Here is a 16,994-nt window from a genome sequence, read left to right as displayed (position 1 = left end):
GTAGGGAAAGGGCTAATTCCGAAAAACAACAGGAAACAGGTGTGTCCCATCAGGAAACAAAATATAAATGCCCCGGAAGCGGTGAACCAGTGCGGAAGTCAGAGTAATATGATGCAAGCTACACTAAGTGACATGGAAGTGTATGTCAACAGCTGAATTTCAATCAAAATAAATATCCTTCAGCTACCACAGTAGCGTATGAGGAGTATAGCAACATTAAGCGAAGTGACAGGAGATGAGTAAAAAACAAGGAAGGGCTGGAGCGTCCTTAAGAGGAGGAGTTTACGAAAGTGACACAGCTAACTTTAACAACCCCAGAAACTTCAGCAAAGACACCTATCTGGCAAACCAAGATGATTTTCTATTAGCTATACATCTCTAGAGTAGATCTGAGGTATTTCTGGAGAGGCACAAATGTTTGTTTAGCTGTAAAGGGAGGGGTCACTGCATGGTCCCAGTCTGGGAACGGCAAGTTTTCTTATAAACCCAAGCAACTTTAGCAAAGACACTTATCTGAGGAAACCATTGTGATTTTCTATTAGCTGTGGGTCTGTAGAAGAGATTTGAGCTACTTTTGGAGAGGCACGATTTTTTTGTCAGAAATTAGACTTTTTCCTGTCTAGAAAAGCACAGCTCTGTGTCCATTTGCAAGGAGGAAGCAATATAAAAACGATTGCAAGAATTAAAAAAAACTTATGAAGAACAGCTATTTCCTATTACCTGTGGGTCTCTTTATCACATTCCACCTAGTTTTGAGGATGGACAAAGTGTTGTGCTATAAATGTGACTTTACCTGGTCCAGGATTATTTTTTCTCAGGCAGGTTTTAGGGGACTTTTATTTTGAAAGATGCTGCCAAGCCAGCGTCTCTTAATGTAGCATCACGCTACTCCAGGCGAATGCGCTACAATATTAGTATGGAACCTGTAAGTAAGCAGATAAAATATCACAGGTGGACATTTTGGTAAAGTTTGACATTCGTTTTGTTTTTTTAAACTTTTTTTGTCCCTGTAGTAGTAATGAGCACTGTAATGTAGCGAGCTGCACTCAAAGCGCGATCAGAGCATTACTTTCGGTGTGTTTCTCATATAGCCGAACACACAAAAATAGTCCACTATTATGCAGTAGCTTATTATGAACACGTCTCTTTCAGGTTTGAGAAAATCTGTATTTTGTCTTAATCCAAATGTCAACAGCCAGTAATCAACCAACAATTAAAATTTAGAATTTAAACCTTTAAACCGTGCTGTATATTGCACTGCACATTATTGCGCAGTCCAAAGATTTACTCTAGGAGGCTGCTGCTGGTAAAACTGGCTCTGGCTTGAGTGTGTGTTCTGGATGAATTGTAATGCGTGATGGTTTTCTGATGAAGGATTTCTTCACGCGTTTCTTTAGGTTAAACAAAGGAGGGAGGAAGGGTAATTTCTGCAATTGCCAGTAACCGGAGAACAGCTTATCAACATGCTGAAACCAAACATAACTGAAGACAAACGGGTTACACCTTTAATAAAACACACTCTGTTTTATTAACAGACACTCCGGCTCAAACCTGTGTCCTAAAGTGGGTAATGTCACCCTCATTAATCAACGTGCTTATCACACAAATCCTGCTAAACTAGAAGCGTTGCAGAAGGTGATATACTGTACATGATTTAATGGAGCACTGTTTAATTCGAAGAAGGAAATGAACGCTAAACTCCACCAGGCATCGTGTGTGCTGTTCAGCTATGAACAAGTTTAACTTTAGACAAGGACATGTGCTCTGTTCCCTTTTGTAACAGGGTTATTAGACACAAGAAGAGCAATGTTGGACAATGTGTGGCTCAGGGGGAATTTTTCTGTAAACATAAGAGTTATAGAGGAGACACATTGTGTATCGTGTCTTCTTACACTTGTAAGAATGTTCCAATTTTATTGAGATATGGAAGATATTATTTATGACATTAATAATAAATAATGAATGACAAGCTGGAAAGTGAAGAGTTACAGAGCAGACACGTCAAGTCTCGTCTTTTCAGCTTGGAATTTAACCTCAGAGCGATCCCTTTGGTTTTTATTTCTTACATGGAAAGTCGTGTACTGCTCACAAAGTAGCTGACAACCAATTATTGCTTTAAGGATTTAAAATCTGTCCTGTAGCTTTATTTAATTGAATAGAAACCCGCCATCCTCTTCCAGCAGCTCTGTTGAGCAGAGTTTGTGTTGAGCAGAGTTGTGAAAGAGTTTTATCACCATCGTCAGGGCGTGGGGGTGGGCAGAGAGATGGAAGTGAAAGAAAGTGCGCTGTCTGGCAAAACACGTGTTTTATTACCCTGGGAGTGTGAAGATTGAGTGAGCACGGGTAGCACAGTGACATTAACACACTGAGATCACTGAGATGGACATTGTAGTAAATATGTTGACAAATGTCTGGATTTTGAGTTTCATGAAGCAAGGTAGAATTGTATCCAGCTGTGAATCAGCTACGTGACTTTATCCCTGTGAAGTTCTGGTGGGCAGTACCCCTCGCAGTGTCCTGCCCAGAGAGAGTTAGCTTTCATATAACGGTGTATTATTATGATCTTGCAAGTACGTTTTTAAATGTTTGTAATCAATTTTTTTTTGTGCAAATGGCAGTACTAAGAGACCTAAACTTGAAGTTTTGCAGTTTGGATTAAGCATGACTAGGATGAGAAAAGGTGGTGACCAAGTAAAGAATTGTTGCGTGTTTTGTTCCAAGGTAGAGAGAGGAAAACACACGAAAGGAAATATATACACATCCCAAAGTTACAGAAATAATCTGTCAGATAATGATGCTCATCCTGCTGAGTACATGAAATACTGAAGCAGGGCAGTAAACTACCGCTGCAGTCTATCTCCATCTCCCACAGGAAAATAACCCCAATAAGAACATAAAACACACAATAAAGAATATGCTGATGTAAACCCTGTCTTAAAGGGAGCCAGGTATTAGACTGGCTGTAGCTGCTCAGAGATGCAGCACTGCCTACAAACTACAACACCTATAAACACCCTGAGCCACTTCCTGACAGCTGTGTCACAGTCCCTATTCCTCCTGGCTGTGGTGACGTCAGCAGGTCCCTCACCATTCTGGCAGCTTCACAGTCACCGCTGCGCACACGAGAGACTCACACGGGATTTCATTTTAAAAGTTTATTTTCTCAAAAATTAGAAAACAAAACACAGTAGGGTTTCCAGAGATACAGATGCAGCCATTCAAAGTGAGCAGTACAGACACGTACCGGAGGTAATTGGCTCCGGCGTCGCACATCATGACGCAAGATGACGCGGGGTACCGCGGTACGTGATTGGTTGACCGACAGGGGCACTCGTGGTCCGTTGGTCTGTCGTAGAAAGATTTACAGTACAGTAAACGTCTTTACTGTGCCCATTGTAGATATTGAATTTTACCACTGAAGGGAAATCTTAGTAGCTGAGCATAAAAAGGATAGGAGCATACTGTAACGCGTGTGAAGGCCATAAACGATATTAATTTTGGAACATAAACATACAGTACTGTATATGGCTGGTCTTGGTACTTTAAAGTAAAAAATACACACCAGTATTACATTTCTCCCTAAACATTTTAAGCATCGAAGTCTTTAACTAAAGAGATACCGGAGTCAACAAGCATACTTTTAGAATTTGATTAATAGGGAATATAATATGGAATCGCGTATCTAAAGAATTTAATAACGATATGATTATATTCATGTACTGCGACAGGGCTGTGTAGGGCTGTTTCGCCTCCCTCTTCATGTGACTTCCCCTGTAGCCTACTGGTCTACGTGCCTGACTAGCAACTCATGGGTTGTGTGTTCAAATCCAGCTGGTGCTGGACTTTTCTTTTAACAAACATTTCTTTGAAAAAATAGAATAGCGATATTATGGACAATCAATTGACTTTTATATTTCAAAATATTACAACATGATCGATTTTAAGTCATTTTTGATAACAATCAACAAACAAACATTTCTTTGAAAAAATGAGTTTCCCTTGGTCAGAGATATAAATATATAATATTTAAATAAATTAAATTTAACTAATGTGAAATAGCGTGTGAAAAAGTGGTAGTTTTAAGCTTTTCTGCTAATATAATATGGAATTGCATATCTAAAGAATTTAATAACGATATGATTATATTCGTGTACTGCGACAGGGCTGTGTAGGGCTGTTTCGCCTCTCTCTTCATGCGACTGTACCAGGAAGAGGATTTCTTTCTATTCGAAACGTGTATTTTAAAAGTTTAAGAAGTAAAAACCTTACAGCGTACACAGATTTCTAAACTGATCAGGATCGTTATCTTTGTCTTATGCATAATAAAGTTCACCACTCTGTCCAGCAAATTAATAATAAACACTATTTTATATAGCGTTTTAAACGAATAAGTAATTAGATTGCTCATAAACCTAATCACTTGCTTTTTCTTTTTATTTAGGCTCAGATTTCAACTAAAGATCGTATTATTAATAACCACAAGAACAACCAACCAATAAAAACAACCATATAAACATAATACCAACCAAAAACATAGATAACGACCACAATACAAAATCAAATATATCAAACCATTATACTCTCGCAAATTCCTCCAATTATCCTAATCCCGCCCCTTATGCAAAACCAAACCCTCCTCCCATCCCAGTTTATCCTCTTTATCATAAACAAAATCCACCTCAATTTTCAACATAAAGCATTACTGCTTACTGGGTTTTTGAGGGAGGGGGGGAGGTGTCTTTCGCTGGAAATCTCGCCTGCTTCTACTTTATGAGTACAACCCCCTCTCTGCCGGAGTGCTGGCTGTGACGAATTAAACCGGTTTCACAGGTATTTTCAAAGTAGGAAGTACAGTGTTAACTGGTAGCTGGGCTCCTCAATGGAATCGCTTTAACATGCTAATGCGTTGGTTTAACAGTCCGGGAGTGGCAAGCTTCCAATGTCAACTCGACTCAATTGGAAGACAATGAACGTATTTTAGCCCTAAATGAATTAATAGCAAACATGGTTTACATAAAAGACATTTTTCCAAGAAAGTTTATAATAATACAATCTATAGTTGAAATCTGAGCCTAAATATAAAGGAAAAGCATTTTCAGAGAGCAATCACGCTGTGTTTATGTAGAAAAAGTGATTAGGTTTATGAGCAATCTAATTACCTATTTGCTTAAAACGCTATATAAAATAAAGTTTATTTAGAGATGAATGATCAGTGTCGCAGTTTAAATAATTTTCGTAGGAGGGCTTGGACAGAATCCAAGTGCATTTTTGCAATTTACGTTGCATTGTCCAATGTGCTGTTGTAATACAGTTTAGAATACAGTTAGTCTAAGCTTTATCAGCTTTATTTATGGGTTGCAATTTAGAAAAAGTCAAAAACCGCACTCAAAATGCAATTTAGAGCTTTCTGGCAAGAGGAGACACCCAAATTATAATGTAACATGCCACTGTTTGTGCATGAACAAAGTTATACTGCAATTTTCCTTAGATACGCGATTAAAAAAAATAAATTTTTTGAATCCCCGGCGGAACACACTCCATAAGAATCAGCGCTTTTATACAGTATATCGCCTTTAAACACATATATTTAAACACGCGTTTACGATTTAAATCAAAACGCGATTAAAATCAATATAAATGTTTATTTTATAACGCATTGGTGACTATTCATTGTTATTAAAAAGACTTAAATTCGATCATGTTGTGATATTTAGAAATATAAATTTGTTTGGTGCGAGTGAGGTTTTATTTAATCTCTGACCAAGGGAAACGTTTCATTTTTTCAAAGAAATGTTTGTTAAAAAATAAAGTCATAGTTCCATGGCATTCAATCACAGACCATGTGACATGGGAGTCAGGAAACTAACACACAGTGCCACCAGATTTGATAACACTATAAAAATGCTATAAAATAATGTGACTAGGCACAGAACAAGTTTACAGCACAGTACAATAATAAATGCTGACCATGACTTTAGAAGCATAAATTACCTTACACTCAATTTAAACACAAGCTGTCTTTAGCCCTCTAAGCTGGTTCATACAGAAATGTAGAGATCCAGGCTCAGAACACACAGCTTCATTAGCGAATACATATGCAGGACAACTAGAGAAGACGTTTTACAGAGGATGGATTTTTAGAAACATCCCATCAGTGACATCACTGAAGTCAACTCCTAGGTACTGTAACTGTCGTGTGGATAGTTTCACAAGAATCAGACAAAGGTTTAAGCATTGCTTGTTCTAGATAAAACTGCAAAAAAAACAACAACCCATAATTTACTTCTTTGCGGCTCTGTTTGCCCAAATCATATATTCACAACGTGAAATTTAGAAAATAATATTACGTAACCAAAATCCGCAATATGGAAACAGAACCTGTGTAATTGTTGATAGATGATGTACTCGTAACATTTTTACAAGACGAACTACTACATTTAAAAAATGACCTGTATGTACTTGATATCTCTAATCAATCCACGGCGACATTGTTAAAAGCAGAGTCCCAGCACAAAACAAAACTAAAACGCCCTGTGCATACCGTTTCGTGTGTCTTATTTGTTGCTCAAAAGTAATTTGACCATATGAAATGCATAATATAAACCTAGAAACATATACGTGAGCAGTATTTACATACTGTAGTATCGGTGTTAAGACATACTTCTCAAATACTGTAAATCAAGTTAAAAATATCTCAAGACCGATTTTGGTCATAATGAAACCATGTTTCGAGTTATATCTCCCTCTCTCGTACATGTTATTTTCCCTATTTAAAACTTTTACTGTAATTTAACACGTTTAAACACAACACAACATCGTCATTTCTAAAATTACTATTATATTTATGACATCATCTCACTACCCGCCATTAAACGCGTCTCACAGTATGAGCAGTGGGACAGAGAGCTGGGAGAGAGTCAGCCTGTGTTCATGAGTCAGGGACGGGTTTAATCTCCATACTGACAGCAGGCAGCAGCTCAAGGTCTTTATCTGAATCCCCAGTACAGAAGACAGGATAGATCTTCTCCCCCTGAGTGAAGACCATGTCAGTGAAAGTGTAGAGATGAGCTCTGGACTCCACTGTGTAAAAGGAGACATTTCTCTGCTCAATATCCACACACACCCCCAGCTTCCTGGGCCGCAGACTAAGGGGGAGAGGGGTCTCAGGATCAGTGAGAGCAGAGAAATCAGGGTAGTAGTCCAGACACCAGTAACCCTGCTGGGGAGAGAAGCTGAACTCTCCTTTCCTCTCTGCAGACTCTCTGGTCACTCCTATTCTCCAGCTGTGATTCAATTCCACCTCCCAGTAGTGTCTCCCTGAGGTGAAGGCCTCCCTGCTCACAACACATTCCCAATCATTGAATCTGTGAGGATTGTCAGAGAGATCCTGTTCCTCCTCTACCCATCTCACTCTCTTCCCATCCCCAGACAGGCTGAGCTCACAGTGAGCTGTATCAGGGTCCAGAGTCACAGCAGCTGGGGAATAAAACAGCAAACATCACTACAGGCTCCTGCCGATTACATTCCAGTTCAACTCCATTATGCTGTGAAATGTCTTTGTCCCCCAAACACACTGCGTGAGAAAAACAAGTAAATTACTCATTATATATTTTCCCTTCCAGAGAAACGACATATTCTGTCATTGTTTCACTAAGTATTACACATGGAAGTGATCCCCAATATCCTCTAAATACAAACATTAAACATTTGTTTTCATAGCGATTAAACTTTATTTTTTTTAAACAACATTATTAATAAACACAGGACTGACTGGACTGCAAGAGAAACTACAGCCCGACCACTCGCTTTCAAAAACTTCAAAACCCACCACAATGACCTGTATATTGTAAGAAACTGGACGACCTGTCTTTTAAAATGGTTTATTTCAAATCCCAATTCAGCAGCTCGTTCTTCTCTAAAACCATTTTCCTGATGACACAGAATAAAAGTGCTGAATTCAAAGACTGTATAATGGTCAGAAAAATCTAAAGTCAAAAGCAATAGTTTGCTGAAATAAAGGACTTCAAACTTACTTTGAAAATGCCAAGAAATATCCAAAGTATTCAATTTAAACCAGAAATAACACATCCAGAAACCCGGAGAGAAAGACGAGAGAAACAGAGGCGCTCATACTGACTTCAGACTGCTCGCGCTCAGCTGTCAGCCTCTCTGATAGGAGACACCAGCTGTCAATCAGTGAGCTCTGTCCACTGAGAGACGGGGGCGGGGCTTATACATGTTCAGACTGAATGGGGGTTTTAATCAATTCAATTCAAGAAGCTTTATTCACATGACTAATGAACACTGACTTAATACTCTCCTCATACTTAATACTTCAGTATGAACTTTTAATACTTAATATTGAGTAATACGTCCCTTTGCTTGTCTGCCTGTCAATCTAGTGAAGATCAAAGATATTCTAATCAGCTCTTATTTTTTTTACTCCTGGAGCCTAGAGAGGCTGACACAGCCACCTACATGAATTTATAAAAACACCTGAATTCATTTCTGGACTCAGAGCGCCTTTAGTTCAGTGATGAGAGAGGACGCACTCTTCTGGGCACTGCAGCTCTGAAGCCGACACGACAACATCTTCCACTGATATTTCACATTTGTTCTGTGTAGAACAGGACACAGAAGAATATCATCACACTCCTCTTTCTGGAAAACAATAATCTAAAGGAGCATGTGTTCTGTCTTTTGTACACATGAAGTACAGCACTGTGTCAGTGAGTGTTCCCGGGTTAAATGTGTGTCGTTTTTACCATTTCTGTTACAAGTTGAATTGACACAGCTTTCCAAACGTCTGTTCTTCTTGATGTGAAACTGCAGAAACATGTCCTGTACAGGGTGTTTGCTCACTCTTTAAACACTGAACAGAATACATTTACGATGACTTATACCTCCTGTTGGCTTCCTGTCACTGTTACTGTTGGTCCCAGTAAACAGCAAGCCAACAATGGACAAACTGTATAACGGGCTGTGTGCTGTCCTGAATTATTTTTTTTTTTGTCTGTCATTCCTCTATCTCTTCACATTCATCAGCATAAAATACACAGAAATACTGTTTCTTCTCCCTTCAAATTACACCTCCCCTGCATTTTACTGTGTAATTCCCAATTCAAGTGTATTTGATGTCTGCATACTGTAGTTTAAAAGCGTTTGAAGATTTTGCAAGTGACCAACAATAACATAAGACATTCTTATTTTAGTAGGAAACCAAAAACAACTGAAGGACACCAGAATAAGTCTCCACAGCTGAAAGGTTCTGTTTCTTCTCTTTTCAGCAGGAATAAACCTTTACTTGTAACTTTGCAGCCTACGCATGCTGACACAGCTACCTGCTTGAACTACTAACCAAGAATTTATTACTCTTGACCTACAAATAGTTCCTCAATTCAAACAAAATTTCCTTAACTTTTATTCTTAGACACACAGTCACCGTGTCACACTAAGAAGACACTGAAACACAGAAGCTAAATTTCCTCCTCCTGCCCTGTGAAGACCATCTCAAATCTGAGGTAAAAACTACAATCATTGCTGACAGTAGTGATTACGATGAACTGATGTTGAAATCACTGATCTATTCTGAGTCAAACACTACACTGAGTCTCTTACTGAACCCACATCACTGCAGCCTGTCTCAGCAGAGCTCACAGCTCTCAGATGTATTCTCCAGCCCAGGAAACAGATTCCTTACTGACAGATAAACACCCCTAGCACCCCTCTCTTACCAGGACTAATAAGACACCTGATGGTCAAGAGCCTCAGACTCTGGAAGAGAAACAGGCCACAGAGACTCTTACTGACTGGACCTGAGAGCTCTGTCAGGACACACAGATATGGCCCCTGTCCTGGGAAGAGCCCCTCATTCCCAGATAAATACCCCCTGACTGAGAGGCTACAGGCATCTGCCCCAGACCTGTCTGTAACCAGACAGGTGTAGTGACACCAAACCATGAACCTCAAATTACAGCTCTCAGTAAACACATCATGTTAAAATGTGCACATCAGAGTGATCCTCTCCTGGCTCCCAGATTTCCTGCTGTTACTCTTTAATAGAAGCATGAACAGTCCAGAACAGGAGAATTCCTCTCAGCTACTCCATGTCTCTCAGATACAATAATCAACAACAGAGACAACCTGGTGTACTGAACTCAGATTAACCCTTTACACCAAGTTTCCCATCTTCACGTAAATCAGTACCAGTCACCTTCCAGTCACCTTCCACCTGAGACACAAGTCCTTCACTCTCAAAACAAATTAAGAAGATGCCCTCTCTCCTAATATAAAAGGACACATGATTTTGCTGAGGTGTCCTTTGAAGGTGGCCTTCAGAGAAAATGCGTTTTCTACACTGTCAGTCCCTCCAGGTGTCACGATCTGGATCCCTCCTCTTAAGGGAGCTCCGACCCTTTCATATTTTAGTTGATTATGTGCACCTGCCCCCTGTGTTGTCTCATTATTTAAGCCTGGTGTTCTCGCTACTCCAGGCTCAGCAATGGGAGATGGACCCCCGGAAGCCCGCTTACCAGCAGGTCCAGGAGAGACCTGACGGCATAGGCTTCATTATGACATCCTGACCATCGGAGCGCCTGGCCTCGGTATCCTGTTTTTATCTTCCTGGTTCCCTGTCCCTGTTCTGGATCCCGTTACGGATTTTAACTGTGTTTGTTTCGCCCTGGATGGATCCCCCAGTTTTGGACTTTGGACTGGGCCCCAGATTCCCCCTTTTGGACTTCCCTAAAACTGCTTGCCATTGTCACACCCCCCTGTCTGTGAACCTGCCCTGATCCTCTTCGTCTCCTCCCCGATGTCCTTCTCCACTTACTTCTGGATTATACCGTCTGCCAGGGTCCTGAGCTACACTTCACACTCTGGCTCCTGTTACACCAGGACAGACTCTAGCCTTTAGACTGAAACGCTGCATGGAGATAGAAATTCCACCAAGAAACTTTGATTGATCTTCACAGCCCACATGTAGGATGTTACAGAAACATGAGAGTGAAATACATCTCCTTCTGTTTACAGACCATGAACAACCATCTCACATTAAAAAGACCTTCTGGTCTCAAGACCTCAATAACCCCAGACACTAGGGCTTAAAACAGCATCTCTGTCATCAAGAAGAGACAGACCTACCTGCAGCACTGCACAGCCACTGCCATTCTGAAACACAGAGATACAGACACTGTTAATCACAGTCACACACTGGAACACAGAGACACAGACACTGTTAATCACAGACACACTTGAACACAGAGAAACGGACACTGTTAATCACAAATACACACTGGAGCACAGAGACACAGACACTGTTAATCAGAGTCACACACTGGTAATAAGATGTCAGTACAGTCACTGCTGTCAGTCAGCAGAGTTTCACACAGTGTACATACGTGATTTAGGTAGAGGAACTCGCTTCACAGGATCTGCAGAGGAGAAGTAGATCTTTATTGTATTAAAGACCATTCTTGCTTCTTACCTGTTATTATAGCAGAGTTTATACTACAGTCTGCAGTCAGTACATTTCAGGATCCCCAGTCTCCACTGCAGTGTGAATCAGAGTGTCAGTGAGTGTGAGCAGCAGTGGCAGTAAGACTGAGCAGCACAAGGCAATAAGACACACAGACACATCACAGGACACCCTGGAGTCTGGTGCCTGAGCCACTGAGAGAGATAAGAAAGAAACACAGTCTGTCCACAACAGCGAGCAGTAATTTCATAAAGAACCAGCGGTGATACTGAGAACTGATCATTGCTCAGCCATCATTGTCCTGTACCCATAGTGTCCAGTATCACTGACTGAGTGACCTGTACCCACAGTGTCCAGTATCACTGACTGAGTGACCTGTACCCACAGTGACCAGTATCACTGACTAAGTGACCTGTACCCACAGTGACCAGTATCACTGACTGAGTGACCTGTACCCACAGTGACCAGTATCACTGACTAAGTAACCTGTACCCACAGTGACCAGTATCACTGACTGAGTGACCTGTACCCACAGTGACCAGTAACACTGACTGAGTGCAGGACACATTGGTGTAATAAAGTGCATTTTCTTACAAAAATGACGCCCACTGGATTTTCTGTCTGTGTGCATCTGAATGTTTCTTATACAGTGTGTCTCTGATCCACACACAGTGACTGTCTGCAAGCTTGACTTTCTGAATTCAGACGTGTATCAGCAAGTATCAGAGTGTGAATCAGAGTGTGTGTCAGAGTGTGTATCAGTTTATGTATCACTGTTCCTGCTGTGTGTTTGAGCTCCAGGTATATTTCAGGGGGGAGCTGTTGTGAAAACAGACTCACAGTGTAAAAGCTCTGCTCTGGACCCGGGCTCTGGAGTCAGCAGACTGTAGACATCAGTCACTGGGGAGACACACAGAGAAATGTCTCATCAGGGCTACAGTAACAGAGTAACAGGAATAACAGAGCTGTTCTACTGTACTGGGACTGTAGTTCCTATTGTAGCAGGACTGATCTACTGTACTGAAACTGTGGCTCCTATTGTAACAGACTGTTCTACTGTACTGGGGCTGTAGATCCTATTGTAACAGGACTGAATCTACTGTACTGAAACTGTGGCTACTATTGTAACAGACTGGTCTACTATACTAAGCCTGTAGCTCCTATTAAAATGTTCTTGTTAAGCTATATAATATATGGCACTAATATATAGTTATATAGCACAATATAACAATACTGTTACTGTCATAAAGATTTGTGAGACTAGAGCTTTTAAGATGTTTCACCTAGAAACTGACTGATAAGCTGCTCTGATAAATGCAGTCACTGCACAAAAAATCTATAAACAATATAAGAGAAAAAAAGGAAATTTATAAGCTATTCAGAAAGACATACGTGTGTTTCTCCACCAACCTGTCATGGAAATCTTTATTGATTCCTTATTGCAAAGATCCTCCAGTCGCTCTTTCAGTCCAGAGACAGCACTCCTCACTGCCTCAGGAGAGAAGTGTGGACTGACAGGGATGCTGGGTGAGTCTCCAGCTCCAGGAGGGACACAGACAGATTGGAAATTCTGCAGCAGGGGAGAGAAAGAGGAGTTTCCAGTCAAACACAACATACATTCCTGGGGAGAAGCCAGAAGCAGCTCTGTGTGAGAGACACCCTTCTGTACTGCAGAGTCACAGAGCAGTGATGTTACCTGGAGGAAATGGATGTGATCCTCTGTGTGTGAGAGCTGGTTCAGCTCAGCATCTCTCCTCTTCAGCTCAGTGATCTCCTTCTCCAGTCGCTCTAGAAGTCCTTCAGCCTGACTCACTGCAGCCCTCTTTTGAGCTCTGATCAGCTCTGTGACCTCAGATCTTGTTCTCTCAATGGAGTGGATCAGTTCAGTAAAGATCCTGTCAGTGTCCTGTACTGCTGTGTGTGCAGAGCTCTGAGGGAGGAGACACACACTGGATTATTACACAGGAAAACTCTCAAACTACATTATGTTGTATACTATGTTTCCAAAGGGTAATGTCCAATGTCCAGCTGGGGCAATGTGTGTCAGTGTGTCCACTCCTCTGGTCAATACCCACTCTGAGTGACTTCACAGCCTGTCTCAGCTTCTGCAGCTCCTTCTTTCTCTCCTGGAGTCTCTGCTGGGTTTGTGTCTGTGTCGCCCCCAGCTGCTTCTGTGGAGAAACAGAGACACTCAGGACATTTCTGCTGTAAGAGAATCACATCACAGAGACACTCCTTAGAGTCACCCTGGAAAATTCACACTCTGTATCCCTGATGTCTTATCCACATGAGATGTGTTTCCTGGTCCTATCTGACACGCTCCTGTTTCTTGTCTAATCTACACCGGCAGCGTGTGCAGCGCAGCAGAGCATGAGTCTCCACCTCCTGCTCAAGTTTTACACCTCACACCTGGGTCTGCACATCTGTATGTAAAGTGAAATGTAAAAATGAGATAATTGTGATTCTAATTATATATAAAACATAATCTAGAGATTTCAGATTTCATTCATCTCAATATGACCGGTCTTGGCATCTCCAAACAGAGGATTTAAGCACTACTGATGAGCCCGGTTGCTACTAGTTTCCCCTGCAGTCAGTGGAGACCCTGTGGCTGACGTGCTTGACTGCTGGAAGAGGTTCTGGACCAGTAAGACCATGTGTTTGACCACATCTCACATCCTGTCTGCTTCTGGGAAAATTCAGATCATTTCAGAGGAGAAAAGGGAACATGTTCTGTGTCAGATCTGACTCCAGCTGAGCCCAGCGTGAGTCTTGTATTTAATAGCGCATGTGAAGGTATTACACCACAGTTTACAACTGGTTTTTGTGTCTGAGATAAACCACCTGCCTATTAGATCCCCTTCCCAGCACTTTATTTCAATCCTGTTTCTCTGCTTTCTGCCCCATAGTCCTCAATATGATAAATGAATCCTTGAGCACTGATATCGTACCAGTGGCCTTCACAACTGCTGCTTGTGAGAAACCCTGTGTGAGAAAAAGAATCATGGCTCTGGACAACCTGAACAACTTTCACCCTCTATCCAACTTTCATACTCTTTAATTACCTTTTCAAGCAAAATGTTTAGAATGTGCTGTTAGATTTCAGATAATAATCCTCTTTTAACTCCAATCTGGTTTCAGACAACTTCACAGCACAGAAAGTGCCCTGACTTCAAAGCACAGAAAGTGCCCTTGTCATAGTCACTAAAGATCTTCTAATGGCTCCTGATTCTTGTTCTCTTTCTGTCCTCATTCTTACTGAACTCAGTTCTGCTTTCGACACTGTCAGCCATAACATCACACTTTCTTGTCTTGAGACTGTGTTTGGAGTTTCTGACACTGCTCTTCAATGGTTCCAGTCTTACCTCACTGATCACTTTCACTTTGTCTCTCTCTGATTTTAGCTCTGAAATTGTACCTGTTAAGGAGTCACAGTCAAAATTGAAGAATTTGGGGGTGATATCTAATCCAGGCTTGACATGTGCAACAGATTGCCTAAACATCATTCTTCTACCTCAGAAATAGCACCAGGCTGCATCCTACAGCCTCCAGAATTTGGCAGCCAGAATTCTGACCAGGTCTAATGCAAGTGATCACATTACTCCTGTCCTGGAGTCCCTGCACTGACTTCCTATCAGGTTTCATGTTGATTTCAAAGTCCTCATGCTCCCCTAAAAGCCTCTGCATGGTTTGACACCTCTGTACCTGTCAGAGTTACTATCATCCTACTCCCCATCTCACAACCTTCACTCTTCTAATTTTGGTCTCCTGTCTGTCCCCCAAGCCAGCACTCTGGGTGACAGGGCTGCTCTGCTGCAGCCCAGAGCTCTGGAATTCTATCCCTATGGATATCATAGAGTCACATTCCCTGAGCTCTTTCAAATCCAGACTCACAATCTTCTATTCATTAAGAGCTTTAATTTAACTGGGTCTGTTTCTGCCCCTTTGCTTTTCTGCTGTTTTATCAAACCCCTTTCTACCTTCTGCCTTCGGTGTTCTGTAAAGTGTTTTGAGAAGCCATTTTAAAGATACCATACCTCCTTTCTCTGTGCATTTGTTGTGCTGTAAATTGCTTTGCCACTTTTAAAGATGCTATATAAAATAAAGTTTATTATTAATAATAATACTATTGAGGTGAAAATAAAGCATGACTTCATTAATGAGGGTGCAGTCTGTTACAGAGGTGTTGAGTGTGCTGTGCAGTTGTACAGGTTCATTGGTGCTACATGAGGACAGTAAAGAGGGAAACAGTGAAGTTGAGGAGGAGGAGATAATGAACAACAGACAGAAGAACAGGAGACACTTCAGAGACACAACAGTGTGGATCACAGCTGAGTACATGAGCAGGACTCAGCAGTGGAGAGATACAGCATTATGGATACAGTAAATACAGTCAGGAGATCAGTTAGAGCCCCAAATATCCTAAATATCCATTTTACATCTTGTGCTAGACACTCAATACAGACTGAAATTCCTCACCTGTTTCTCTGTCCTTCCTGCTGCAGCTGAGACAGTATCATGGCCTCTGTGTTCATCCATTACACAAAGATAAGAAACACACTTCTGGTCAGTACGGCAATAGAACTCCAGCAGTTTTTCATGAGTGGAGCAGATCTTCTCCTGCAGTTGTCCTGTGGCATCAACCAGCTTGTGTTTCTTCAATGGAGCAGCTTCATAGTGAGGCTGGAGGTGAGTCTGACAGTAAGAGGCCAAACACACCAGACAGGACTTCACAGCTCCCCTCTGTTTCCCAGTGCAGACATCACACAGCACATCTCCAGGGCCAGCAGGACTGTGAGCAGGAGGAGGTGCACTGAGCCCTGTCTCCTTCAGTTTCTCCACCACTTCAGCCAGGATGGTGTTTCTGTGAAGATCAGGCCTTGGAGTGAAGGTCTGTCTGCACTGGGGGCAGCTGTAGTTCCCAGTCTGATCTTCCTGATCCCAGCAGTTATTAATACAGCCCATACAGTAACTGTGTCCACAGAGCAGAGCCACTGGATCCTTCAGCAAATCCAGACACACTGAGCAGCTGAACTGGTCCTGGGAAAATGGAAAAGTACCTTCTGCCATTTTTCTGACAAGTAAAAACTGCACAGAGAGGAGCAGTAGAGACGGAGCTGCAGTGAGGCTGTTTCAAGTGAAATGAAACTGATCTCTGAGTTTCACTTCCTGGATCTGCACAGAGCTGCAGGGGTGTGAGTGTTAGGGGGTGTGATTGTTAGGGGTGTGATTAAGGATTTTAGAGGCAGTGGTTTAGAAACAGCTGTGATTTCTTTGGTGGTTGTTGTTTCAAAGAAGGTGTGTTGCTGTGGGGGATGTGAATCACTGTGTCATTTTGTGTCAGCCTGACAGAGGGAAGTTTTTTTAATAAACCTGGATGTTAGTAACTGCTCGTGTGAAGTCAATCCAGTGGTTTGTGTTCCCAATAATCAAAACAATAAAATACTAACTCACTCACACACCATGAGAAGATCAGAGCATGATGGTGACAGACAAGAGGAGGCCAGCTGGCCCATCC

General features: G+C 41.6%; 1 protein-coding gene across 1 annotated transcript; it reads right to left on the bottom strand.

Moving 5' to 3' along the window:
* Positions 1 to 3,140: 3,140 nt before the first annotated feature.
* LOC148637538 (E3 ubiquitin-protein ligase TRIM39-like) lies at positions 3,141 to 16,619 on the bottom strand. Its single transcript, XM_088623427.1, has 8 exons — positions 15,956 to 16,619; positions 13,552 to 13,647; positions 13,173 to 13,406; positions 12,887 to 13,046; positions 12,317 to 12,376; positions 11,400 to 11,432; positions 11,143 to 11,169; positions 3,141 to 7,476 (listed from the first exon to the last, which is right to left on the bottom strand). The coding sequence occupies exons 1-8, from the start codon at positions 16,544 to 16,546 to the stop codon at positions 6,929 to 6,931; spliced, it is 1,749 nt and encodes a 582-aa protein (XP_088479553.1). The 5' UTR covers positions 16,547 to 16,619; the 3' UTR covers positions 3,141 to 6,928.
* Positions 16,620 to 16,994: the final 375 nt, after the last annotated feature.

This window comes from Lepisosteus platostomus, unplaced genomic scaffold (assembly GCF_059453375.1).
Source record: "Lepisosteus platostomus isolate fLepPlt1 unplaced genomic scaffold, fLepPlt1.hap1 Scaffold_118_H1, whole genome shotgun sequence".
Taxonomy (NCBI): domain Eukaryota; kingdom Metazoa; phylum Chordata; class Actinopteri; order Semionotiformes; family Lepisosteidae; genus Lepisosteus; species Lepisosteus platostomus.
Note: the sequence above shows the minus strand (reverse complement) of the source record. Positions and strands in the feature narration are given on the sequence as shown.